Source organism: Mesoplodon mirus (genome assembly GCF_964341445.2).
Source record: "Mesoplodon mirus genome assembly, chromosome: 11".
Taxonomy (NCBI): domain Eukaryota; kingdom Metazoa; phylum Chordata; class Mammalia; order Artiodactyla; family Ziphiidae; genus Mesoplodon; species Mesoplodon mirus.
Genome location: NC_138987.1, coordinates 1,059,642 through 1,087,368, shown reverse-complemented (window position 1 = coordinate 1,087,368; position 27,727 = coordinate 1,059,642). Strand labels below are relative to the sequence as shown.

General features: G+C 36.0%; 1 protein-coding gene across 1 annotated transcript in view; it reads right to left on the bottom strand.

Annotated features, from left to right (window-relative positions):
- Window positions 1–27,727, bottom strand: part of TRHDE (thyrotropin releasing hormone degrading enzyme) — a gene marked incomplete at its 5' end in the record, with an annotated part of 402,285 nt that overhangs the window by 142,727 nt on the left and 231,831 nt on the right. Inside the window, one exon of the mRNA XM_082636310.1 lies at window positions 19,526–19,663. Coding sequence (XP_082492436.1) covers window positions 19,526–19,663 — 138 coding nt within the window. The remainder of the gene's footprint in view (window positions 1–19,525; window positions 19,664–27,727) is intronic.

Below are 27,727 nucleotides of genomic sequence, written 5' to 3'. Positions count from 1 at the left end.
GTTAGACCTTCTCATTCCCTCTCCTATGTCTCTTAACCCCTCTTGCATATTTCCCATGTTTCTGTCTCTCTGTGCTGCACTGTAGATAGTTTCTTCAGTTCTCTATTCCCATTTAAAATCTCTCTTCAGCTCACTGTAGTCTGTGATAAACCATCTATATATGTACTCTATTTTTATTTTTGTATTTTATTTTATTTTATTTTATTTTATATTTTATTTTATTTTATTTCATTTTATTTTATTTTATTATTTTATTTTTGCAGTATGCGGGCCTCTCACTGTTGTGGCCTCTCCTGTTGCAGAGCACAGGCTCTGGACGTGCAGTCTCAGCGGCCATGGCTAATGGGCCTAGCCGCTCTGCGGCATGTGGGATCTTTCTGGACCGGGGCACGAACCCATGTCCCCTGCATCGGCAGGCGGACTCTCAACCACTGCGCCACCAGGGAAGCTCTCTATTTTTATTTTTATTCACTTTTTATTTTTTACTTTACTGATAGACAACTTTATTTATTTATTTATTTAATATTATTTCTTTTTGGTGGTACGCGGGCCTCTCACTGTTGTGGCCTCTCCCGTTGCGGAGAACTGGCTCCGGACGTGCAGTCTCAGAGGCCATGGATCACGGGCCCAGCCGCTCCGTGGCATGTGGTATCTTCCTGGACCAGGGCACGAACCTGTGTCCCCTGCATCGGCAGGCGGACTCTCAACCACTGCGTCACCAGGGAAGCCCCCTTTATTTATTTTTAAATTAATTTTTATGGGAGTATAGTTGCTCTACAATGTTGTGTTAGTTTCTACTGTACAGCAAAATCGATCAGCTATAAATATACATTTTAAAATGCAATTATTACATTTTTATTTCTAGAAATCCTCATTAGTTATTCTTTTTAATCTGCTTGCATTGTGCTTATATTTTCAAGCCTCTTTATTTCCTCAAATTTATTAATATATGATTTTATACCCTATGTCTAACATATTCAATGTTTTAATCATATGCATGGGTGATTCTGCTCTCTATTGTTTCAGCTGTCTCATGTTCATGGACCCCTCTTTCCTTTCATAACTGGTGATTTTTGACTGGGAGATGCTCTTTTTCCTTAGGATTTATCTGTGGAAATCTTTTGAGATGTGATATGAAGGCATGCATTTCTGGAAAGGGTTTGTTTTAGTTCTGTGTAGCATCTGGGGATACCACTAGTCCAGGACCAAGCATTTTAAATCAAAATCCTGGCTTGGTGTTCACAGTGTACCAAGATAGTTTTCATTTGAGCTACAATGTTATGCAAGAGTTGCTTGTGACTGCAAATTTTCATGAGAATTTTCTTTCCCTCTCCATTTGCTGTCATAGTTTGGAACAGACAGTTTCTTTGTAGTCTCCTGAGGAAAGGGACGGGTTTATTTCTAGTATATCTGTGTGCTAAAGGTGCAGCATTTTAAGGTCCTGGCTTTATGGGAGGCCTCCCATTAAACTTCTCACCTTCAGCTTTGTCTTCTTTTCCTAGCTTTGTAAAACCTTGAAAACTGTGCTCAAATACTACTGGTTGGAAAAATGACCTCAAGGCAAAAGCCAACTTCAGTATTTTTTTTTAATCTCTGTCTTTTAAAGGTAAGAATATGTTTATGAAATCACAGTCAACCCTTCTAATACTGATATAAAGACAATTCAAAACAAAACAAAACAAAAGCTGAAAGAAAGCCATTCTATTTTTAAAAAGCAGAAAAACCAAAAACTTGATTCAGTGCTATCAGAAAATATGCAATAGCATGAATGATAAAGGATATATAAAACAAGTAGTCTCTAGATAATTTTCTCTGTAGGTCATCAAATGACCCTTAGCCTCCTCTGAAAGAATCCATGAAAATACCTGTGAAAGTGTATCCAAAGAAAATATTTTCATTATTTCAAATGAAATGCCATATTTACCTTCAAAAGGGGCCAAAGAGAAAGGTTCGTTTTTGTTTGTTTGTATGTTTGACTAGAATTGTATTTACCTTGCAAAGTAATACAGTTTGGCCTGTATGAAACAAAAACTCTGAGAATTATGTATGTGTTTGATTAATATAGAGTGAATTGTTTAATACTTGGCTAATGATAAAATAATTGGGGGATAAGTCTTTTGCACTTTATATTAAGACTGGTAACCATATAGGGCTTTTGAAGATTTCTATATTACATCAATATACCACGGGTGGTTGATTAAAAATGGGAGGTTGTTATAGTAAGTAAAGAGGTGAATCCATCAGATGCTAAAACACTACCCACTCATGATTATTCTACTGGAAAATACATTCAGTTCAACTTCTTCCAAACTATTCTATTGTTATAAGTGTATAAACTACTTACATTGTGAATATTTTTATTCTTCACTTTCTCTAAGCATGCTTTTTGTAAAAATGAAGTTTTATCTCTGTTCTTCTTTTCCTTCTACTTTACTTCTCATTTGTCAAAATGTCAACCGTTAATTCCAGTTGCCTTTCTCGTTTATCCTTTAAATCTTAATTTATTCCTAACTTTACTTGTCCTTTTCCTAACTACCACAGAATCCCATTATACCAGAAAATCTATTCAAAATATTGCAATCCCCTTATGTGCTAGGGGAATATACATTGGCTGATTCCCAACACTTTTCAGTTTCTATCTTCAATTGCTATTTCTCTCTGAATATCCTGTATAAAACTTTGAGATTCACAAGTCTCCTGACTGAACTGAACTTGTATTGTTAACAGAAGCCCCGTTCCTTTCTGAGATGCGTTGTAGCTGCCTCCTAGGCTAATGGAATTAAAGTCACATACAGTTGCAGGGTGAGCAAGTTACAGGAATGGAGTACTCTTTGTATATTACCATTTATACTTACTGAAATGGTACTTTTTATTCCTAATTATGGTTATTGATGAAGTTTGGCATGAGTGAACCATTGCAAAAGTCATTAGAATTAGGCTTTTTGCATAAGCAAAACACTAAGAACAACTGTAGCTGTGGAAATATTGCATAAAGCTACTTTAGAAGCGGGATCTCACTATAGCCAAGTTCTGCAAGCTAAGATTTACACAGTTTTGCCTCTTAAGCTTCTTGTATTGTGTGATCACCACTCTGGCTTTAACAAAAAGAGCAGAAGGATAAAGTCAAAACCAACATTGCACTTTCTTAAGCATTTCAGCAAAGTAAAAAAGAAACTGTGTGCAACGGAGGAATTCAAAACTAGCATATTCAGTCATTAGTTAATAATAATAAATCAATGAGACACAAGCAGGGAAAGAGAGGGTAAGAATCCTTTGAACAGGGTTAATCCATTCCTTATACTACTGAGTAACCTGTTACCCATTTTCATTAAATACATAGTTTTTCTTTCAATTTCATCAAATAAATCAGGGAAGAGCAGCTAACAGGGAGAAGTACAAGTGACTTGAAAGAAAAAAGCAAGCTGTTTTAAGTATTAAGATTTGAGCAAGAAAAAAAGAAGGAAATCATTCAAATGGTGATGAATCAGTCAAACACATGTGCAAAAGAAAGCTTGCCTCCATCAGCAAAATGCACAAATTAATAATTTACCAGTAAGTGGTAAAGGCATTTATCACAGAAATGTCAATAAAATCATCTCCTCCTACCATCTACATTTTCTTTACAAGGGCAAAAAAGCATTTCCTTTACATGATGTCTTAAAATCACATAGGCCTATAATAATGGTTATTTCGAGGCCAAAGGCAAAGACAAGACTCACTGGTAACAAAGAGAGCCACTAAAGTAAGTTATATCCTAGACAGTCTTTTCATAATTTTTTATAGATATCAACAGATGATTCAGAGATGGATGGGACTTATCTCTAAACTTCCCCATTTTACCAAAGAAGCAAGTAGTTTGCCTCTTTTATCATTCACACTTCTACATTTATTAAAAAGGGAGAGGGGACTTCCTGGTGGTGCAGAGGTTAAGAATCCGCCTGCCAATGCAGGGGACATGGGATCGAGCCCTGGTCCAGGAAGATCCCACATGCTGTGGAGCAACTAAGCTCATGTGCCACAACTACTGAGTCTGTGCTCTAGAGCCCGTGAGCCACAACTACTGAGCCCGCATGCCACAAGTACTAAAGCCCACATGCCTAGAGCGTATGCTTCGCAACAAGAGAAGCCACTGCATTGAGAAGCCCATGTACCGCAACTAAGAGTAGGCCCCGCTCACCACAACTAGAGAAAGCCCGCACACAGCAATGAAGACCCAACACAGCCAAAAATAAATGAATAAAATAAATTTATGAATAAATAAATAAATAAATAAAAAGGGAGAAATTGGGCTTCCCTGGTGGCTCAGTGGTTAAGAATCTGCCTGCCAATGCAGGGGAAACAGGTCCGAGCCCTGGTCCGGGAAGATCCCACATGCCGCGGAGCAACTAAGCCCGTAAGCCACAACTACTGAGCCTGCGCTCTAGAGCCCATGAGCCACAACTACTGAGCCCACGTACCACAACTACTGAAGCCTGTGCACCTAGAGCCTGCGCTCTGCAACAAGAGAAGCCACTACAATGAGAAGTCTGGCACCGCAATGAAGAGTACCCCTGCTCGCTGCAGCTAGAGAAAGCCTGCACGCAACAACAAAGACCCAACACAGTCAAAATAACTAAATAAATTTTTAAAAAATTTTTTAAAAGAGGGAGAAATTGAATGATACAAACATAAACATATGCATGCAAATTAATTTCTAATAAATTATGTATTTTATATTACATTATTTGACTATGATATACCATGGAGGCAAGATTCAAGAAAAACTTTTTTAGTAGTCCTACAATTTAGTTTGCTAATTTGGGAGCAGATTTTCAATTTTATCTTTAAAGAATATCAAAGAATGCAGATTTTATCACCGTCAATGGTTTATATTGAAATGTTTAATTTCTTTTTATGTCAATAAGTTTTATCTTAGATGAACTGAAATTTCTCCTTATAATTTAAGGCCACTTATCTTACTCTGACCTTGATGTTGACAGAGAAGTGGTGAACAGTGTTCCTATAATGACCATTTATATATTAGAGCCAATAATTAAGTCATCTCTGAGCCCTCTACATTCCAGAGTAGACATTTGTAAGGTTTTTAGCTTTTTCTGATAGGATTTACCTCCAATTGTTTCTAAATCAATCTCTCTCTCTCTCCATTTCTCGCTCTGGTTCTCTCTTCTTTGCTTAATTTTCCTCAATCTCTTAAGCTTGTTCACATTTTCCTTATGAGATGATCATAACCATGGATTATTATTTCCCAGACTTTATAACCTTTATTTTTTATTTGCATGCCAGTATAGTACTTATTGAATAACACTGCACTTTTTCGTTCAGGGAAAATCTCTAACTTTAGTATATGTCAAAAGACTGTAACCCAAATCATATTTCCTATTGAAACAGTGGCATAATAGGCAATTAGTTAAAGAAAGTATCCTGGTAGAGTGAAAAGAGCATGAGTTAGAAACAGAGAGGTGAGAATCCTACCTCTGACACCTAGAAGCCTGAGAACAACATTAACTCCCTGGGTTTCTGTTTACTCTTTTTTTTTTTCCCCACATATAATATTTTATTTCGTCTCTCCAGTGGAATCTTTTTGTTTGTTTGTTTTTTAACACCTTTATTAGAGTATAATTGCTTTATAATGATGTGTTAGTTTCTGCTTTATAACAAAGTGAATCAGCTATACATATACATATATCCCCATACCCGTCCCTCTTGCATCTCCCTCCCACCCTCCCTATCCCAACCCTCCAGGTGGTCACGAAGCACTGAGCTGATCTCCCTGTGCTATGTGGCTGCTTCCCACTAGCTATCTATTTTACATTTGGTAGTGTATATATGTCCATGTCACTCTCTCATTTCGTCCCAGCTTACCCTTCCCACTCTGGGTCCTCAAGTCCATTCTCTACATCTGTGTCTTTATTCCATTCCTGCCCCTAGGTTCTTCATGACCATTTTTTTTTTTTAGATTCCATATATATATGTGTTAGCATATGGTATTTGTTTTTCTATTTCTGACTTACTTCACTCTGTATGACAGACACTAGGTATATCGACCTCACTACAAATAACTCAATTTTGTTTCTTTTTATGGCTGAGTAACATTCCATTGCATATATGTGCCACATCTTTATCCATTCATCTGTCGATGGACACTTAGGTTGCTTCCATGTCCTGGCTATTGTAAATAGAGCTTCAATGAACATTTTGGTACATGACTCTTTTTGAATTACGGTTTTCTCAGGGTATATGCCCAGTAGTGGGATTGCTGGGTCGTATGATAGTTCTATTTTTAGTTTTTTAAGGAACCTCCGTACTGTTCTCCATAGTGGCTGTATCAATTTACATTCCCACCAACAGTGCAAGAGGTTTCCCTTTTCTCCACACCCTCTCCAGCATTTGTTGTTTGTAGATTTTTTGATGATGGCCATTCTGACTGGTGTGAAGTGATACCTCTTTGTAGTTTTGATTTTCATTACTCTAATGATTAGTGATGTTGAGCATCCTTTCATGTGTTTGTTGGCAATCTGTATATCTTCTTTGGAGAAGTGTCTATTTAGGTCTTCTGCCCATTTTTAGATTGGGTTTTTAGTTTTTTTGATATTGAGCTGCAATGAGCTGTTTGTATATTTTAGAGATTAATCCTTTGTCAGCTGCATCATTTGCAAATATTTTCTCCCATTCTGGGGGTTGTCTTTTTTATGGTTTCCTTTGTTGTGAAAAGCTTTAAATGTCATTAGATCCCATTTGTTTATTTTTGTTTTTATTTCCATTTCTCTAGGAGGTGGGTCAAAAAGATCTTGCTGTGATTTATATCATAGAGTGTTCTGCCTATGTTTTCCTCTAAGAGTTTTACAGTGTCTGGCCTTACATTTAGGTCTTTAATCCATTTTCAGCTTATTTTTGTGTATGGTGTTAGGGAGTGTTCTAATTTCATTCTTTTACATGTAGCTGTCCAGTTTTCCCAGCACCACTTATTGAATATTGACGAGGCTGTCTTTTCTCCATTGTGTATTCTTGCCTCTTTTATCAAAAATAAGATGACCATATGTGTGTGGGTTTATCTCTGGGCTTTCTATCGATCTATATTTCTGTTTTTGTGCCAGTATCATACTGTCTTGATACTGTAGCTTTGTAGTAGTCTGAAGTCCAGGAGCCTGATTCCTCCCGCTTTGTTTTTCTTTCTCAAGATTGCTTTGGCTATTCTGGGTCTTTTGTATTTCCATACAAATTGTGAAATTTTTTGTTCTAGTTCTGGGAAAAATGCCATTGGTAGTTTGATAGGGATTGCATTGAATCTGTAGATTGCTTTGGGTAGTATAGTCATTTTCACAATGTTGATTCTTCAAATCCAAGAACATCTATTTACTCTTATGTAAATTGAAGACAACAGTATCTACTTTATAAGGATAGGAAATTTAATGAGATAATTATGTGGATGCCCAGTGGCAAAATAAAATCTCAAAGAACGATTGATACTGTTCTTCCTACTACTAGTATTATTGGCATTATACACCTGACCAAAAGCGTATTGTTCAACTGTTTTACAGAAATAACCACAAGAGCTAGTTAAACAATATATATCATGGGAATATATGTATATATATAGCTGATTCACTTTGTTATAAGGCAGAAACTAACATACCATTGTAAAGCAATTATACTCCAATAAAGATGTTAAAAAACAAAAACAATATATATCATATACCAGAACCTGTAAAGTATGTAAAAATGTGTCAAAGAGGACAAAATAGTAATGTTACATTCACTTGAGAGCCTGTATGTAGTAGACTGTGAATTGAGAAAGCAAAGGCTACAAAGGACATGTTTAGAAGAATAAGAGCTGGGAAGATTTGCACAACAGGAGGCTGACTGTGCCTGAGGCAGGAAAGTGTGGAGACAGCAGGAGAAGAGTTGAGCTGACTGAAAAGGGTCCCAGGTGGTCCAGGGCTGAGGGGTCAGGCCACATGTGACAGAACCCATTAGAAAGCAGAGTGAATGGGCAACACAATCTTCCTCCCCCACCCCCTCCAGAATTCATATGGCATTACATCTGAAACTCTTTATCCTATTTCAAGTGCCAAGTCTTTTTCCTAATTCCTATAAACAGATGGGATCTTTCCCTCTGAAACAGCACAGTGTTTTGCTTATATTGCTTTTCTGACATTTACTTTAATTTAAGTCAACAAATACTTATTAAGTGCCTACTATATGCAGGCAGCATAATGAGTCCTGGAAAACAGTGAAAATCACACAGATCCCTCCCTTTGTGAAGCTCACACTCAATGGGGAAAAGTGGGAAGCCAGATCATATAATAAACATAATAATGAATAAACTGTATTATACATTTGAAGGTGATTAAACGGTATGTGGATCAGAATAAGAATAATGAATGAAGAAAGGAGTGAGGGTGTCAGTTGACATTTTAAATGGGTGGCCTCTTTGAGAAGGTGACATTTAAATAAAGTTTTCAAGGAGAACAAGTTAGAACTATGATGATATCCAGAATAACATCATTCCCAGATCAAAGGCCCTAGTGTGGGAGGGAGTTTAGCTGGATTTCAGGAAAAGCAGGAGAGTTGGTGGAGCACGATTACCATGAGTGAAGGGATACTAATAAGAAGAGGTAAAGTCAGAGAGATAAGAGAATAAGGGTCAGGGGTCTGTGGAGGACTTGGGAAGAATAGGGTAAGTAGAGATCAGGTAGGGCCTCATGGGTCACTGTAAAGACTTTATCTTTTATTCTAATTTTGATGGGAAATCATTGTAGGGTTTCTAGCAAAGAAGTGGCACTATCTGGCTTAGGTTTTAAAAATGATCACTTTGAGTGCTTGGTTAAAAATATACTGTAGGGTTGCAGGACTAGAAGCAGAGAGAGCTTTTAAGAAACTACTGTGGCAATATGGTGGTGATTCCGACCAGTATAGCAACAGTAATGGTGGGGAGAAGAAGTCAAATTCTGGAAATATTTTACAGCAGACACCATAAGATTTCCTGACAAATAGGATGAGAAAAAGAGAGAATCAAACGTGGCCTGAGAACTTAGAGTTGCCATCCACTGAGACGGCTCATATCGTATTTTGCCTTGAAATAGATTTATTTATTAAAAGTTTTATATATAAGAGCCTAGTATTTGGAGTTACACAGATCTGACTTCATATCCTGCTTGTTCACTTGCTAGATGTCTGACCCTGTGGAAATCACTGAACTTCTTAAGTCTTAGTTTCCTCATCAGTAAAATGGGTTAAAAATGCCAAATCCCAAGTTTTCTGTACGGAGTAAATGGGATAATACATGCAAAGCATTTCACAAAATGCCTCGTACATAATAAATGCTTGTTAAATGAAAGATGTGCTTTACTGTAACTCTTAGTGTAATTACTGTTTTCATTTCATATGTTTTATGTCTACTACTGGGTTATATTCTTGAAAGAAGACACCGTCCTATTATTATTATTATTATTTCTACAGAGAAACACTCTGTCCTGTATCTAGAATTAGTATGGGCTCTCTCGCTGTACTAACTGTGGCCTGGCTGACACCACACTGTGGGTGGGGAACCTGGTATCAGAAGGGACAAAAGATGCAAATGGCGGATTGGCCCTTTCCTATTCACTTCTAAAGATAATAGAAATCATACGTATTTTCCTCTTTAGCCATATAAGAATTTTAAATTAAGTCTGGAATATGTTGGTAGAATAACAAAAGTTGAATTTCCACTCCCCCACTTTTTTCTATTCATATTTGCTATGACCCTTTGTAGGTTTTTCTCTGCTTGACAATTCTTTCCTTTTACTCTATGTAATTTCATTTGGTCTCTAAAGTATATGAAACTTGTTATAAGAATTGCTGAGGGCTTCCCTGGTGGCGCAGTGGTTGAGAGTCCGCCTGCTGATGCAGGGGACACAGGTTCGTGCCCCGGTCCGGGAGAATCCCACATGCCGCCGAGCGGCTGGGCCCGTGAGCCATGGCCGCTTGGCCTGCGCGTCCGGAGCCTGTGCTCCGCAACGGGAGAGGCCACAACAGTGAGAGGCCCGCGTACTGCAAAAAAAAAAAAAAAAAAAAAAAAAAAAAGGAATTGCTGAAAAGTGTTCTTGTTTTTAAAGGATCCTCTTTAAATTTGCTTAAGTCATTTTGAAATCTGTTCCTCTCTCCCAAGCTTGTAGCAATCCTCTCCAGCTTGGTACCATATGTAAATTTAATGAGCATTCGCTCACTTTAATCATCCAGGTCACTGGGTCATTGATTCTTATTTCCCTTTGTGTTTTTAGAGTTAAGAGACTCTCTCAATCCATCTCTTCCAGTCTTCCTATGTATGGACAGTATTTTCCTGTTTCCATTTCACTTTTACGATAAAAGCATCCTCATTTTCAACCTACTATTAAAATGGAAAATTTGTTATTTCCCAGGATGTAACTCTCGCTCTCTAACTCTCTTTTTTAAAGACTAGTTCTCATTTTATTTCTCTTCCCATTCTAAAAATATATATGTAATTTTAAGAGTTTTTTTTTTTCTTTTAATACTGGCCTTGAGACGGTCCATACTGAACATCACTATTTCTTCAAAAGCACTCAGTTCTTAAATTCAAATCCACAGAAATTAGTATCTGGTTTTTGTTGGTTCCTAACCTGTATTTCTTTATAATCTTCTCTACCCCTATAATACCATTCTATATAAAAAGTTGTTTAAAGTGTAACAAAATTACTATGCAGGAAAAATTACAAAAAACATAAGTGGGAATAATTAGAATAATTATTAAGGGAATAGTTACAAGAGATGATAAGCAAGCAAAGCACTGATGCAATGAGAGGTTGACTGTTGGCAGAAGTTAATGTAGCCTAGTAACAGGGATCTTCAGGGAAGAGGGCACAGAAGAGCAATGGCAAGAAGTGACAATCAAAACAAAACAAAAAAATGGGCTACATGCTACAACTCTAGCTGCTACAATCTTTTCTGAAATGTCCAGATCTATCATATTACTTCCATCTCTACCACACCTACAGGAATATTCTTTCTAGAATACAAATTTATTTATACAATGTTATTCCTTTGCTTGAAACTCTTCATTGGTTCCTCTTCATCTGCTGGATGAAGTTCAGACTTCTTAGTATTGCATAACAGGTCCTCCAAGTTCTTACCAGATTATCTCCCCAGCCTGTCTACTACCCCAAATCCTCACCATGGTATGGCCATGTTGAAATCCTTGATGTTCCACTCAGTCACCATTGTGTTCCTTTCCTGAGCCAATTCTATAGAATAGTCCTTTTTGCCATTTTGTCACTCCCCTTACCCTTACCCTCATGACTCTGTGTATCTTATACATATTTCTATCATAACTCCTAAGATTCTGAGGTTGGTTGGCATCCATTACTTTTATCTAGCCATCATATTCTCTGGGAAACCCTACTTCAAGTGATCCCATTGGACCTACCAATTGTATGACCTATCTTTCCCACCAGAGGATGAGTTTATGACCCATGCTAGCTATTCAGAATGTCCATAGGGACTGTCCATCCCATAGACATAGGGATTGGCCAATGGCGCTCTATTACTTAATCAGAACAAATCATAGCTTTGGGGAGAAACGGATTCTGTAGTGAGGGAGGCAGTTTACTCTTTCCCCAAGCTCATTAGAATCACAAGCTTGAGGACTCTATCAGCCTAAACTTCTTTTTAGGCCACCTATCTAAGAATCATCTAGAAATTAAGTCAGAGAAAAGAGCCAAGAAATCAATGTAAGGTAGATTTCTGATGACATTGTTAAAATGCATGGATTCAACCATTCCTAAACATAACAACACCTCAGACTTACCAGTTACTCAGTCAACAAATTCTTTTTTAATGTTTCAGATGGTTTAAGTTTCTACATTTAAAATGGAAATATTGCTGTTAACACTCAAATGCTACTGCACTGACTTATTTATATGCTATTCTCCTTTGTGTCATATTACTGTTATATCCCAAGCACTCAGCACACAGTGCCTGGAACATAAGTTGAGGCTTACAAATGATTTTGGAATGAATGCTCCAGTCAAGTTCATTGATCAAATATGACAGTGTTTAAGAACGTTGGCTCTGGAACCTGATTTCCTGGGAAACATATCCTTGGATTGACCATGATTCAATATCTTCATCTTTAAAATGAGGATAATGAAATAACAACCCCTAAAGGGGATTATGAGAATTAAGTGAGTTAATGAATGTATAGAGTTTAACACAGTGCCTAGAACAGAGTAAGCATTCAATAAACGTTAGCAGTTGATATTATGGCTGTACAATTATCTATATTACCTGTCATACACATCCCAGAATGACACAGTTTATCCATTCCATCCACAGAGTTAAATTGGTTATTGTATATTACCCACATACTAATTGCTGACAGAAAGAGTCTGAGAGAAGCCAAATTGGAGAAGTAGTCTAAAAATCTAAATATACATCAAGGCCTGGTACAGAGATTATCAAACTGAAGCCCCTGAGATTATAGCCAAATTGTTCTGAGCTTTGTTTTTCCACATTCGCACTTTGTTTTTCCACATTCTCATTAATCCAATAATGTATACAAAAATACATAAAAATGGATAAAGAAGATGTGACACATATATACATTGGAAGATTACTCAGCCATAAAGCGAAATGAAATTCAGTTATTTGTAGTGAGGTGGATGGACCTAGAGACTGTCATACAGAGTGAAGTAAGTCAGAAAGAGAAAAACAACTACCATATGCTAACACATGTATATGGAATCTAAAAAAAAAAAAAGTGGTTCTGAAGAACCTAGGGGCAGGACAGGAATAAAGACGCAGAATGGACTAGAGGACACGGGGAGGGGGAAGGTAAGCTGGGATGAAGTGAGAGAGTGGCACTGACATATATACACTACCAAATGTAAAACTGACAGCTAATGGAAGCAGCCGCATAGCACAGGGAGATCAGCTCGGTGCTTTGTGTCCACCAGAGGGGTGGGATAGGGAGGGTGGAGAGAGACACAAGAGAGAGGAGATATGGGGATATATGTATATGTATAGCTGATTCACTTTGTTATACAGCAGAAACTAACACACCATTGTAAAGTAATTATACTCCAATAAAGATGTTAAAAAATAAATAAAATAAAATTCAGTGCAAAAAAACAAACAAACAAAAAAACATTATGACCAAATGGTATTTGTCCCAGGGATGTAAAGAAAGCCTAAAATTGAAAAATCTATCAATATAATTCACCATATTAACAAACTAAAATAACAAAAACAAAATTATGATCATCTTGATAGATGGGGAAAAGTATTTGATAGAATCAGTATCCATTTTGGATTAAAACCCTCACCAATGCAGAAGTAGAATGTAACATTTTCAACCTGATAAAGAGTATTTATAAAAATTTAAAGGCAATATCATATCTAATGGTGAAAGACTGAATGTATTGCTCCTAAAATCCAGAACAATACACGGATGTCTGCTCTCACTTCTATTTAACATTGCACAAGGTAAATATACAAAAATAAATTGTATTTCTAAATAGAACAACAAAAAGTCAAAAATGGGAATTAGAATACCAGTTAAAATAGCCTAAAATGTGAAATACTTAGAGATAAATCTGAAAATAGATATGAAATATTTATTCATTGAAAAGTACATTGCTGAGAGAAAATGAAGAGGCCCTAAATTAATGGAACAGTATACAGTATTCATGGGTCACTCAGTATTGCTAAGGTATCAATGCTCCCAAATTATTTTACAAATGGAATGCAACCTGTGCAATTACAACAGAATTTTATAGAAAGTGAAAAACTCATTCTAAAATTCATATAGAAATTCAAGAGATCAAGAATAACCAAAAGAACTGTAAAAAAAAGAACAAAGTTGGAGAACAAACAACCTTATTTCACAGCTTATTAAAAGTAATCAAGATTGTATGGTATTGGTGCCAAGATAAATAAATATATCAATAGAATAAAATAAACAGTCCAGAAATAGACCCACACATAGTTCACTGATTTCAACAAATGTGCAAAGGCAATTCAACAGGGTAAATAACAGACATTTCAAGAAATGGTTCTTGAAAAATTGGATATCCATGTGCAAAAAAAAGAAAAACATTCAATTCAAGCTTCACACCATATACAAAAATTAACTCAAAATTGAATATAGATCTAAATATAAACTTAAAACTATAAAACTTTTGGAAGAAAAAACAGAAGAATAATCTTCATGGCCTTGAATTAACCAAAGATTTCTTAACTCTGACACAAATAGAATTATCAATTTTAAAAAATATGATAAAACACACTTAATCAAAATTAAAATAGTTTGCTTTTAGAAAGATACTGCTATGAAAATAAAGAGTAGGTCACAAATTGGGAAAAACATTATTTGCATATCATATATATGATAACCTGCATTCAAAATATATAAAGAATCCTCAAAACTCAATAGTAAGAAAACAACCCAATCTAAAAAAAATGGGCAAAGGATTTGAATTGACCCTTCACCATGGAAGATATATAAGGGAGAATATGCAAATGAAAGAACGGTCAATATCATTAGTCATTAGGGGAATGTAAATTACAATCACAATGAGATACCATTACAGTATCTAAAATTAAACAAATTGATTATACCTAGTTTGTGTTGGTGAAGATGTGGAAAAAGTAGAACTCTGGCACACTTTCAATGAGAATGTACCATGGTACGATGGTTCAACTACTTCGGAAAACAGTTCAGCAGTGTCATAAAATATTAAACATATCTATCATCATCTAGACATTCCAGTTCTAGGTATTTACCCAGGAGAAATAAAGGCAGATACACATACAAAGACCTGTACAAAAATATTCACAGTAGCTTTATTTGTAACAGCCAAAAACTGGAAAAAAAAATATCCAGGTGAAAGAACAAATTATATTATATCCATATATTCTGCAACATGAATTGTACCTCAAAATCATGATGTTGAGTGAAAGAAGGCAGACAAAAAAGAGTGCATACTGTGTAATTCCATTTACATAAAACTCTAGAAAATGAAAATTAATCTACGGTGAAAAGTTGATCAGTGGGGGAGTGAGGAGGGATGGGAGGAGGTATTACAAAGAGGCATGAGGAAACTTCTGATGAATATGCTCATTAACTTGATTGTGGTGATGTTTTTACTGGGATACATATATCAGAACATATTAAATTGTACCTTTTAAGCATGTACATTTTATTGTATTTTAATTATTCCTCAATATAGTTGTTAAAAAGAAAATTTTCTCTTGATAAGTCTTCATTAAAAATGTGTAGATCCTATCATCAGTTGAAAACACAGTAAGGACAGTATTTCCAGTATTTCCATTATACTTAAGCATAATGATACATGGCTAGAATGAAGACAAGCCCACAGCTAACATCATACTCAATGGTGAAAAGCTAAGCCTTTCCTCTAAGATCAGGAATAAGACAAGGATGCCCACTCTTGCCATTTCTATTCAACATAGTACTGAAAGTCCTAGTCACAGCAACTAAGCAAGAAAAAAGTAAATAAATAAAAGACCTTCAATCAGAAAGAAAGAAGTAGAATTATCTCTGTTTATAGATGACATGGTCTTATATATAGAAAACCCTAAAGACTTCACTAAAAAACTGTTACAACTAATAAATTAATTCAGTAAAGTTGCAGGATGCAAAATTAACACACAGAAATTATTTGTCTTCCTATACATTGACAATGAACTATCTGAAAGAGAAATTAAGAAATCAATCCCATTTACAATAACATCAAAAGCAATAAAATACTTATAAATAAATTTAACCAAGTAGGTGAAAGACATACACTGAAAACTATGAAACACTGGTGAGATTGAGGAAGATACAAACAAATGGAAAGATATCCCATGACCTTGGATTGGAAAAGTTAATGCTGTGAAAATCTCCATACTACCGAAAAATGATCTGGAGAGTCCATGTAATCCCTATCAAAAGTCCAATGGCATTTTTCACAGAAATAGATAAAAATTATCCTAAAATTTGTATGGAGCCACAAAAGACCCCAAATAGAAAAGTAATCCTGAGAAAAAAAGAACAAAACTGGAGGCATCACAATTCCTGATTTCAAGCTATATTACAAAGCTGCAGTAATCAAAACATTGTGGTACTGACAACAGGTACATGGAACCAGTGGAACAGAACAGAGATTCCATATATAAATCAACACATATGTGGTCAACTGATTTTTGACAAGAGCACCAGGAACACACAATGGAGAAAGGTTAGTCTCTTTGATAAACAGTGTTGGTAAAACTGGATATCCACATGCAAAAGAATGAAACCAGATTCCTATCTTACACCACTCACAAAAATGAACCTGAAATGGACCAAAGACTTATATGTAAGATGTAAAACCATAAAACTCCTAGAAGAAAATATAGGGGAAAATATCCTTGACATTGGTCTTAGAAATGATTTATTGGATAAGAGACCAAAAACACAGGCAACAAAAGTTAAAATAAACAAATTGGACTACATCAAACTAAAGAGCTTTGGCACAGCAAAGCAAACAATCAATAAATTGAAAAGGCAACCTGAAGAATGAGAGAAAGCATTAGCAAACATATAGCTGATAAGGGGTTAATATCCAAAATATATAAAGAACACATACAACTCAATTGCAAAATAATAATAATAATAATAATAATAATAATCCAATTAAAAAATAGGCAAAGGACCTGAATAGACATTTTTCCAAAGAAGACATACAAATGGCCAATAGCTATATGAAAAGATGGTCTACATCACTAATCATCAGGGAAGTGCAAATCAAAACCACAGTGAGATATGCCACTTCATACTTGTTGTGATGACTATTATCAAAAAGGCAAGCGATAACAAATGTTGGTGAGGATGTGAAGAAAAGAGAACCCTTACACAGTGTCGGTGGGAATGTAAATTGGTACAGCCATTACAGAAAATAATATGGAGGTTCCTCAAGATATTAAAAGTAGAACTACCATATGATCTTGCAATCCCACTCCTAAATATCCAAAGGAATTTAAACCAGTATCTAAAGGAGATATCTGCACACCCATGTTCCTTTCAGCATTTCTTCACAATAATCAAGATATAAAAACAATCTAAATGCCTTTCAACAGATGAATGGATTAAGAAAATGTGACATATATATAATTGAATATTATTCAGCCATAAAAGGAAGTCCTCCCATTTGTGACAACATAGATTAACCTGGAGGTCATTATGCTGAGTAAAATAAGCCAGAGAAAGATAAATACTGAATGGTATCACTTATATGCAAAATCTAAAAAAAAAAAAAAAAAAGGCAATTTCATAGAAACAGAGAGTAGAGTAGTGATTACCAAGGGCTAGGGGAAGGGGGAAATGGGGGTGATATAGGTCAAAGGGTACAAATTTTCACTTATAAGAAGAATAAATTCGAATGCTCTAATGTATAGCATGGTGACTACAGTTAATAATACAGTTCTGTATACTTCAAAGTTGTAGAGAGTAGATCTCAGGCAATCTCACTCCCCACCCTCAAAAAGAGTTAAATAGGTGAGGTGACAGAGGTGTTAATTATCTTGATATTGGTAATCATTCTACAATGTATATGTGTATCAAAGCATCACATTTTACACTTTAAATATATACAATTATATTTGTCAGTTATTTCTCAAAAAATTAAAAAATAAAGATACATGGCTAGAGACAAATAAGCCAGTGTCCGTTATGATGATGATCTGAGCATCATGGCCCAGTTTGCTCATGTATCACATTTGTAAACTGGTAAGACTTTGCACCAAAATGTAGAGAGGGTAAAATAATAATCATTGTAACTTCCTTCTTTCCTACTGTTTTAATTCTTAACCTTCTTGAATGAATTAAAAATTACTCAAATATATGAAATTTGGAGTAAATGTTAACTTACGTGTAAAAGCACATCTATAACATATTTAATCAAAATACTATTTTCCTGATATTATTCATGCAGAAATAATACTGGTATTTACAAATAGTCTTTTAGAATTGGTGGTTAGGTGGGAAATAACCACAGACATGTCTCCAAATGCATCTCAAGCTAACTTAATAAATTATTTTCTGCATTATATTTTAAGAATCAATACAGTTGAATGAACCAAATGTGCATCCAGCAAAATCTAGCCAAAAATATCATATATAAAAGTGAATGTGGGGCCTCCCTGGTGGCGCAGTGGTTGAGAGTCCGCCTGCCGATGCAGGGGATACGGGTTCGTGCCCCGGTCTGGGAGGATCCCATATGCCGCGGAGCGGCTGGGCCCGTGAGCCATGGCCGCTAAGCCTGTGCGTCCGGAGCCTGTGCTCCGCAACGGGAGAGGCCACAACAGTGAGAGGCCCGCGTACAGCAAAAAAAAAAAAAAAAAAAAAAAAAAGTGAATGTGTACTTTAAATATTTATTTAACATTTAAAATAAATATATTAACACTACATACTTTAAATATGGTACTACACTTCCACTTATCTTTATAAAACATCGAAAATATCCTTTCTGAGCCAATGCAATGATCAGTGACTTGAAAAGATATTTTCTAACACAATTTGCAACTTTACATATTATAGCATACAATGTTAACTAATAGCATACAATATTAATTTCCTCGGTGCAAAACCAAACATCCAAATTACTGCACCAAAAAATTCTGATGAATCATTATTTGATTTCTAGTTATAAAGAGGAATATCTTGTTTTTCAGAAAGAATATTAGCAACTTGTTTTTAAGCTTAAAACGTTATTAAATCAATAGAGTATTTATATAGAAATCCTAACAAACGCAATTCAATCTATACCAAAGACAAAGTAGATTTTAATACTATTTTAACAATTATTAAGTGGCTGCTAAGTGTTATACACTGAGATGTACATGCTCCTGTTAAAATTAGAACAACAAAGGGACAGAGATATAAGGAAAAATCCTAATCCAGGTAACAATGGAAAAAAATTCATAATATACCTTATTGCTACAGACGTCTAGTCATTGGTCCAAAATCTTTACCATTGAAAGTCCAGTCCTTAAGATTTCATTAATTACGCTTATTATCCAGGAAACATGCTTAATTCCCCAAATCTCCCTTAAATAATGTTTATAAAATACGTATGTCAGGTCACTGCCTATACCCATTTGCAGCAGCCAATCAAAATATGTATTTAAGGGGCATTGGCGGGAAATAATTTGTCACTATATAGGTCAGCTCTCTTATTAATAATAATAAAAACTGACATAACACCATTTGTACAGCAACTTCATATCAAGACTCCAAAGATTTATTCATTAATACTTCCCATATTTCTAGGCATTAATTGGCAAACGTTCTTCTCCATCTTACTGATTTATAAAGCAAAGCCCTAACTCATAAAATGACATGAACCTGGTGACTCTATGTTTTCTAACTCACAGTCCATTTCTATTTGCCAGGGAGAAGAGAAAGATATAATACATCTAGCATGAAATAGTTTGGCTAACCCAGGATAGTGAAATATCCAATTGGTACTTGGGTCTTATCTATTCCCACCTTTTTATATGCGATCCAGTCAAACACCCTGTCAATATCTGTTGCCCGTAGCACTTCCTGTGATACTGGATGGGAACTGGCCAAGCCGTCAAGCAGCATCACTTCATGTAGAACATCTGTCAGAAATCTCTGTTTTTCCTGCAATATAGTAGATGGAACAACATCATAGGTGATTCCTGGTTATGACAGAATATGTATGACAATATGAACAGAATGTGTTACTTAATTGATGATGCTCATCAACCTACATGGTGAGACTTAACTCTACAGAGAAACCGGTAAATAAGATGCCCCTTAAGTCACTCTAAAATAACAGTGGTTGACTTGGGCACAACATGAAACAAAATCAATGGGCTACAATGGGCCCTAAATAGATAGAAACAATGGACTCTATGTTTTAAAGTGGTTAAAACAAATTTGGAGCGTGGGCACATAAATGAAACTGACTAAGCTTGTTTATGTGTTCTGCAGGGTCAAAACTAAAATTCCAGTCCCAAATAACCTTTTCATAGTTAATCCAATATAAGAATAATAACTAAATTTTCAGAGCTCCATTGCTATTTCTTATTTCTAGTCCATTTAAACAACACATTCCCTCTCTTTCTGTTCCTCCCTTTCTTTCCCTCTCTCTTTCTCACTTATCCTCTCTCTAATACACACACACACACACACACACACACACACTTATTTTCTAAAAGAATTTCAGGAGACCACCACAAATAATAAAAGGCATTACTGACATCAAACTATAATATCTGTGTATGTGGATGTGATAAGTGAATTCAGAAAGTGGAGAGCAATAGGTATCAACAATCCATTTTGTGAAAGCAAACAAAATCGTGAGACTTCTGTGCATTGCTGAGACATTAGTATTTGCTCTAATAAAAGCTGACTTGTAATGTTAGTAATAAACTGTAAAGAAAAAAGTACTTCTCTGTTGTTTTTGCTTTAAGAAGCCTGCTTTAAAGAAACAGCTTAGGTTCTGTTAACAAAAATGCTGGCAGCTATTAGTCCTCCTAGTCTCCTGCCTTCACTGAGGGAGAAGGAGAGGAAAAAGAAGTTGCAAGAGATATCAAGGGCTAAATAGCCCTTTGATAGTTGGGACCTGAGAGGTATCATTACAGAGATAAGACTGCAACACTTTAATTGCTCTAGCTAATTCTGAACTCATTCCTGGAGCCTCCAAATTTTGGGTCAGCAGATAAACTGCACTTTATTTCTGAGTGAGTTGTAATTTCAAGCTGAGAGTACACCAATCCTGGATTTTAAAAATTGGAAAGAGAATAAATATACTAAGAAAAGTATAGTTAACTAAGCACATATGTTTGTGTTAATTTAAATCTGGCTTTAGGGCTTCCCTGGTGGCGCAGTGGTTGAGAGTCCGCCTGCCGATGCAGGGGACACGGGTTCGTGTCCTGGTCCGGGAAGATCCCGCATGCCGCAGAGCGGCTGGGCCCGTGAGCCATGGCCGCTGAGCCTGTGTGTCCGGAGCCTGTGCTCCTCAACGTGAGAGGCCACAACAGTTAGAGGCCCGCGTACCACAAAAAAAAAAAAAAAAAAAAAAAAAAAAAAAATCTGGCTTTAAAGAAACATTTTTGTTCATCATCCCTTGCTCAATAATGTAGTATGTTTAATCAATAATTTAACTGGCCATCCAACTATATACTGTAAGGTTTATTTTCTACTAGCTTATTTCTATAGTCTGTGGACTATATATCTAATTTATTTGGTCCTCTTTCTTTGGTCTACAAATTTCATGTCAATGCTCCATCAAAAAGGGCTTTGTTGCAGTGACTGAACCAAAAGTCACTCCAAGTCCCAGAAGGATGCTCCAGACCGTAAGAGACCACAATAAAAAGTACAAACTTACAATGAATTAAGTGACAAATACTACACAAAATGATACTGTATTTCTTCTTAAATCGAGTTCCTAATTCAAGATGAATTAAGATTAAGAAGACTGAAATTGGACCCTGTGATTTAAAATTTTTTAAATTGAAAAAATTGGTATTTACATTGCTCATTTAAAGTCCACTAAAAAGCAAAGACAAGATCTCAGACAAATTGCCTAGATTTAGAGAATAAGAGAAAATTGTGTATTTCCAAAATAAAAATTTTAAGCCGGTATGCAATCTTGTTAGTCATTCAATTTTAAAATGCACATTAAAGCTATTCGATACTGGAATTAATGAGAGGAATCATGAAATGTATAATGATACTTCAACTTGATCAATGAACATTTTTATTTATAAAAACTACCAACTGACGGTGTGATATCCATTCTGAAGGTCAAATAATATTCAACTCTTCGAATAGTGATTGCTTGCTCCATTATGTCACTCAAACATCTGATCAAAAATCACAGTGTAAAATGAACTTAACACAATGATTTATTTGAATCCTAATTTTTAATATTTAGCAACAATAAATATATATTGATCCATATTAAAATCTAGTAAACATATCTTGGTTTGCTAGAGATGTGATTTTTTTAAATGGTATAAAGTCAATGGCCATGAAATTATAAAAATGAAATCTAAGGTAAATTTCAAAAATGAAACTTTCTCATTTAAGAAAATATAAGTTATACATGATATATTACTTCATGCTTCTGGAGAAAAATAAAAACAAACCTTTGGTTGGTGGAATTTCAAAAAGGAGAGTTTAAATTTAGTAGTGTTAAGTCATTAGCAAAAGACTCGTCTTCTACATTTTTGGAGAGGATGATATTGTCTAATTGAGAAAAAGGGCATTAAGAGAGATGAAGAGAGAGAGAAGGAAAAACAAAAAAGAAAGAAAGAAAAGCCTGGCAGAAGATACTCACAAAGCTCAGAAGAGACAATAACTTAAACTGAGGGGGAGAAAAAGAAAATTCTAACCAGAGGCAAACCCAATTTAACAAAATTACAAAGAATTTTGCAGGAGAGAAGGTGCTAATTTTTATAAAAGACCCGCATCACTATAAAAGAAGAAGTAATCTTAGTTTGTCAGTCCCAGGCTAGGGCCCTTCTCCTCCTCATCATCAACAACAATAACAATTACAGCAGAAATTACTAAGTGTTGGTTAGTTGCTTATTTTTTTTTTTTTAGTTGCTTATTGTTGAACTGAGACTATGAAAGTTTAAAAATAAAGTAAAAAAAATCCTGGCGGGCTTCCCTTCCCTGGTGGCACAGTGGTTGAGAGTCTGCCTGCCGATGCAGGGGACACGGGTTCGTGCCCCAGTCTGGGAAGATCCCACGTGCCGCAGAGCGGCTGGGCCCGTGAGCCATGGTCGCTGAGCCTGCGCGTCCGGAGCCTGTGCTCCGCAACGGGAGAGGCCACAACAGTGAGAGGCCCGCGTACCGCAAAAAAAAAAAAAAAAAAAAAAAAAAAGAAATCCTGGCTCTTACGTGAGATAAAACATCAAACAAAATAGTTAGCCACAGTGAACAAAATAATAGTTTTCTCTTACAGACTAGAAATGCTAAAGAATTTTGAGGCAAAACACAGTAAAACAGAATTATTTATGGAAAGTTTAATGGAAGACATAGAATTTGATCTGATCCTTCAAGTAACTTTAAAGTTGTGTGCATGCTCATGTGTTTGTGTACAGGGAAGAATATATTTATGGTGCATAGTCAACAGTTTTTATTCTACTCTATATTTTAAGGACACCATGATAGGCCATTCTACAACTTTCAAAATGCAAAACAATAAGGTAAAATGGAGAACTTTAAAATCTGTTTACAAGAAGTTTATTGTTAACAGTAACAATAAATCCTACCACTCTAATACAGACACCTTTTGGAGATGTTGCATACATGTCTACATTTAAACAGTTCTAATAATACTGAATATGTGTGTCATTTTGTACTGAACTATTTTCAAAAATATGCTGTGTTTGAATTTTTGGAGAACAGTGTAAAGACTTTTCAGAAAAGTAAACAAAGTGTGAGTGAATGCACAGAGCTGAGAATAACACATGGAAAAGAAGTAAGGCACTATTGTTTTATTCATTCATTCATTTAACAAACATGTATTAAATTCCTACTCAATGCCAGATACTGTACTGTGTTTTGGGAATAAATATATGACTAAAATTTAGTCCTCAACCTGAAAGAACTCAAAAGTAGTTGAGAAAGACAGGTAAACAGCTATCTGTATTATAATATGATGGATGTTATAAAAACAGAAGATGAAATGATTAATTAGTTCAGAAAAGGCTTCACAGAGGAAGTGACATTAAAGTGGGTTGTTGAAAGATGAAAGGTTACTCAGATGAATGGGGGAAGCAGCTTAAAAGGGCAAATCCTGGCAGAGGAAACATGAAAAAAAGCTGGTCTGTTTGAATCCTCAGTTGTCAGGTTGAAGAGTTTGGTCATAATAAATAGGCAGGAGCAGAGATAATGACATAATAAAAGTAGTGTCTTAGGAAAATTAACTTATCTGAGTTATACAGAGTGGCTTGATAGATGTAGAAACAGGAGACAGGAAGTGGCTATTGTACCAAGAGGCGATATGGTGATGATGTATTACAACAGGTGTTGCTGAAGGACTTTTGATTCTGAGAGATATTTTGAACGAACAATCAACTGACATTGATGCCTTGGTCCCCTTAGTGGATGATGGAGAGGAAGTACTAACAAATAACTACATGGAATGAAGTGACAGAATTTTAAAAGATTTTAGATTGACAGAATGTTTTAAAAGGTAGGGGGCATGCTACTGACAGAAATGGAGAAGTGGAGAAAATTTTGGTTTGGAGGGCAAGTTAAAAGATGAGTTTTAGGGGGCTTCCCTGGTGGCGCAGTGGTTGAGAGTCCGCCTGCCGATGCAGGGGACATGGGTTTGTGCCCCGGTCCGGGAAGATCCCACATGCTGCGGAGCGGCTGGGCCCGTGAGCCATGGCTGCTGAGCCTGGGCGTCCGGAGCCTGTGCTCCGCAACGGGAGAGGCCACAACAGTGAGAGGCCCGCGTACCACCAAAAAAAAAAAAAAAAAAAAAAAAAGATGAGTTTTAGACATATTGCAAGGAATGTGACAGTGAACATTTAAAAAGCAATATGTCACAGGCAACTGAACGTAAAAGCCTAGGTCTAAGATAAGGGGCAAGTGCTAAACAACTTTTGGCAAGAAACAGTAATCTGTATACAAATATAAATGAAGTCTCGGAGAGAAGCAACTTTTTTTAACAATTATTTCTTACAATATTAACACTTCATATACTGGTATTTAGAAATATATGTGAAAGGAGTTATTAAAAATTCTTAACACATCATTAGATACACCTGAAAAAATCAATTCCTTGATGTCTCCAAATGGCTTCTGCCTGAACACGTCAAGATCTGAATAGTCATGGTGATGGTGGGAAAAGAGGAAGTACTATTGGAAGGGAGGCTTGTCGGCAAGTTCCTATAGAAAGGCTGACTAATTTTAGTGAAGAGCAATACCAGGTAGACACTTTGACTCTTGTCATCAGAAAAGAAAGAAAAAAATCAAGTAATCTGAATCAAGATCAAATAAAGTCAGATACATCAAACCACACAAAGAAGATGAGAGCAGAGCCTGAGCCAATTCAAGAAGTGGTGAGGTGCTCACAGTCATGAAAAGAGAGGAAAAACATTCTCTGGGCAGATGTGGGTTACATCAGAGCAGCCACAAGGACTCAATTTTCTTTTTTTTTTTAAATTTAATTTCCTTTTTTAAAATTTTTACTGGAGTATATAGTTGATTTAAAATGTTGTGTTAGGGGCTTCCCTGGTGGCGCAGTGGTTAAGAATCTGCCTGCCAATGCAGGGGACATGGGTTGGAGCCCAGGTCCAGGAAGATCCTACATGCCGCGGAGCAACTAAGCCCGTGTGCCACAACTACTGAGCCTGCACTGTAGAGCCCACGAGCCACAGCTACTGAGCCCGCGTGCCACAACTACTGAAGCCCACGTGCCTAGAGCCCATGCTCCACAATAAGAGAAGCCACCGCAATGAGAAGCCTGCACACTGCAACAAAGAGTAGCCCCCGCTCACCTCCACTAGAGAAAGCCCCCATGCAGCAATGAAGACCCAATGCAGCCAAAAATAAATAAATTAAGTAAATAAATTTTAAAAAATAAAATGTTGTGTTAGTTTCTCGTGTACAGCAAAGTGAATCAGTTATACATATACATATATCCACTCTTTTTTAGATTCTTTTCCTATATTGTCATTACAGAGTATTGAGTAGAGTTCTGTGCTATACAGTAGGTCCTTATTAGTGATCTCTTTTATATGTAGTCGTGTGTACATGTCAATCCCAACCTCCTATATTTATCCTTCCCCCCTTCCGCCCTGGTATCCATAAGTTTGTTTTCTACACCTGTGACTCTACTCTTGTTTTGTGAATAAGTTCATTTGTACCATTTTTTAGATTCCACATATCTAGGAGGATGGGTCTGAATATAAATGGCTCTTTCATTATTCCTGGGAGAAAAGACAGGAACACTGCTGCAAAATTGATGAAAGAGTCCTAGACTGTAAGAAAAATATCTGCCATTCACTAGCTCTCTGACCTTGAGCAAGTTAATCTTTTCAGACCTCAGCACCCTCATTTGTAAACATATGTGGTTGTGAAGATTAAAGATAATTTGTTCTACAAATATTTATTGAGTACCTGCTATATCCCAAATGGTATGTCTGGTTCTAGGGATAAAAAGATAGAAAAACAGGGATCCAACCTTCAGAGATTTTATCCTAGTAGAAAGAGAGACAAAGATGAAAACAAATATTGAAATAGCACCTACTATGTGTAAAAATGGAAGTAGGTTCAGGATACAGAGTGACTACTCAGAGAAGGCTGTGATTGGTTCTGTCTGGAGAAAGGAAGGAAAGCTTCTGAATTGATAGTTTGAGTTGAATCTTTAAGGGGGATTGAGTTTTCTAGGAGAATACCACAGAAAGGGGCATTTTGGACAGAAAGGAATGTCTGGGAAAAACCATAGAGGTATGAAACAGCCTGACCTGTTTGGGGTACTCCAGAGTTCTGCGTGGCAGAAGGCAAGGAGTATAATGGGGTAAATGACTAGTGATTAGTGCATAGAGACAGACAAGAACAGAATTATCAAGATCCTCCATGGCAAGTTAGGAAGCTAGAATTAAGAAGTGACATCACCAGACCTACATTTAGAAAGATGACTATGAACACTGGAAAGCGGACTAGAGTGAGGGGCAACTTGAAACAAAATAGGACAATACAGCACAATTATGCAAAAATAGCACACAATATGGGCTTTATCTTTGTGATCACAAAATATTATACCATTATTTTTCTAAAATTTAGCTCAATTTTGTGATGACCAATGGTGATCCAACAAGGTATTCACTTTGAAATTCCAAAATGTATGAATCAAATATAGATTTAGACATAAATATAAAATAGGCATAAATATAGATATGTATGTAGATACACATAAAGATAACCAAATAGATACAAATATTTCCTTTTCAGTATTTTCATTAGTTTATTTAAAGCAATGTCTTATTCCAGTTTTTAATATTGACAACATCCTCTTGAATATAGATAAAGGCACTTTTCTAATCCATAGAGTCAAATGAACAAGAATGTCTGACAAAAATTATTTGAACAATACAATCTAATTCCACACGTTTACTGATTGCTTTGTATACGTAACCTCCACATGTTGGAGGCTGGGGAAACAAACGAACTGGGGACACAATTCCTGCCTCCAAGCGACTCCCATTATGATAGGGAAGATAGACATACGTACAACTCATTTGTGCCATTTGACAGGTAACGTATTAGTAACCAAACAAAGTACTATGGGAGTAGAGAACAGAGGGAACGTTATGGGTAAAAATGCTTTCAGTGTCTATGACCATGCTGATTGAATTTCAACTGATCTATCATAAAGAGAAGAAATTAGATACTTTGTGTCTTTGGAAATCTATACACCATGGATGAAGCCTTTCAAGATTTCATAGGTTAAACAAATGCCACATGAGTCATTACTAATCTGAACCCCTTGCTTGCATAAGACTAGAACAAGGATACAGGTATACCTAGCATTGCATATTTTGGCTTTTTCACTCTTGTTCTTCATGACTTATTCAAATCAGGACAAATTAGAGGAGAGGAATACAATCAAAAATCCAAACAAGAAAAGCAAACATATTGGAGGAAAATATACATCAGGTTTTATTTATGTGATATGGTATCTCTGTGACATCGCAA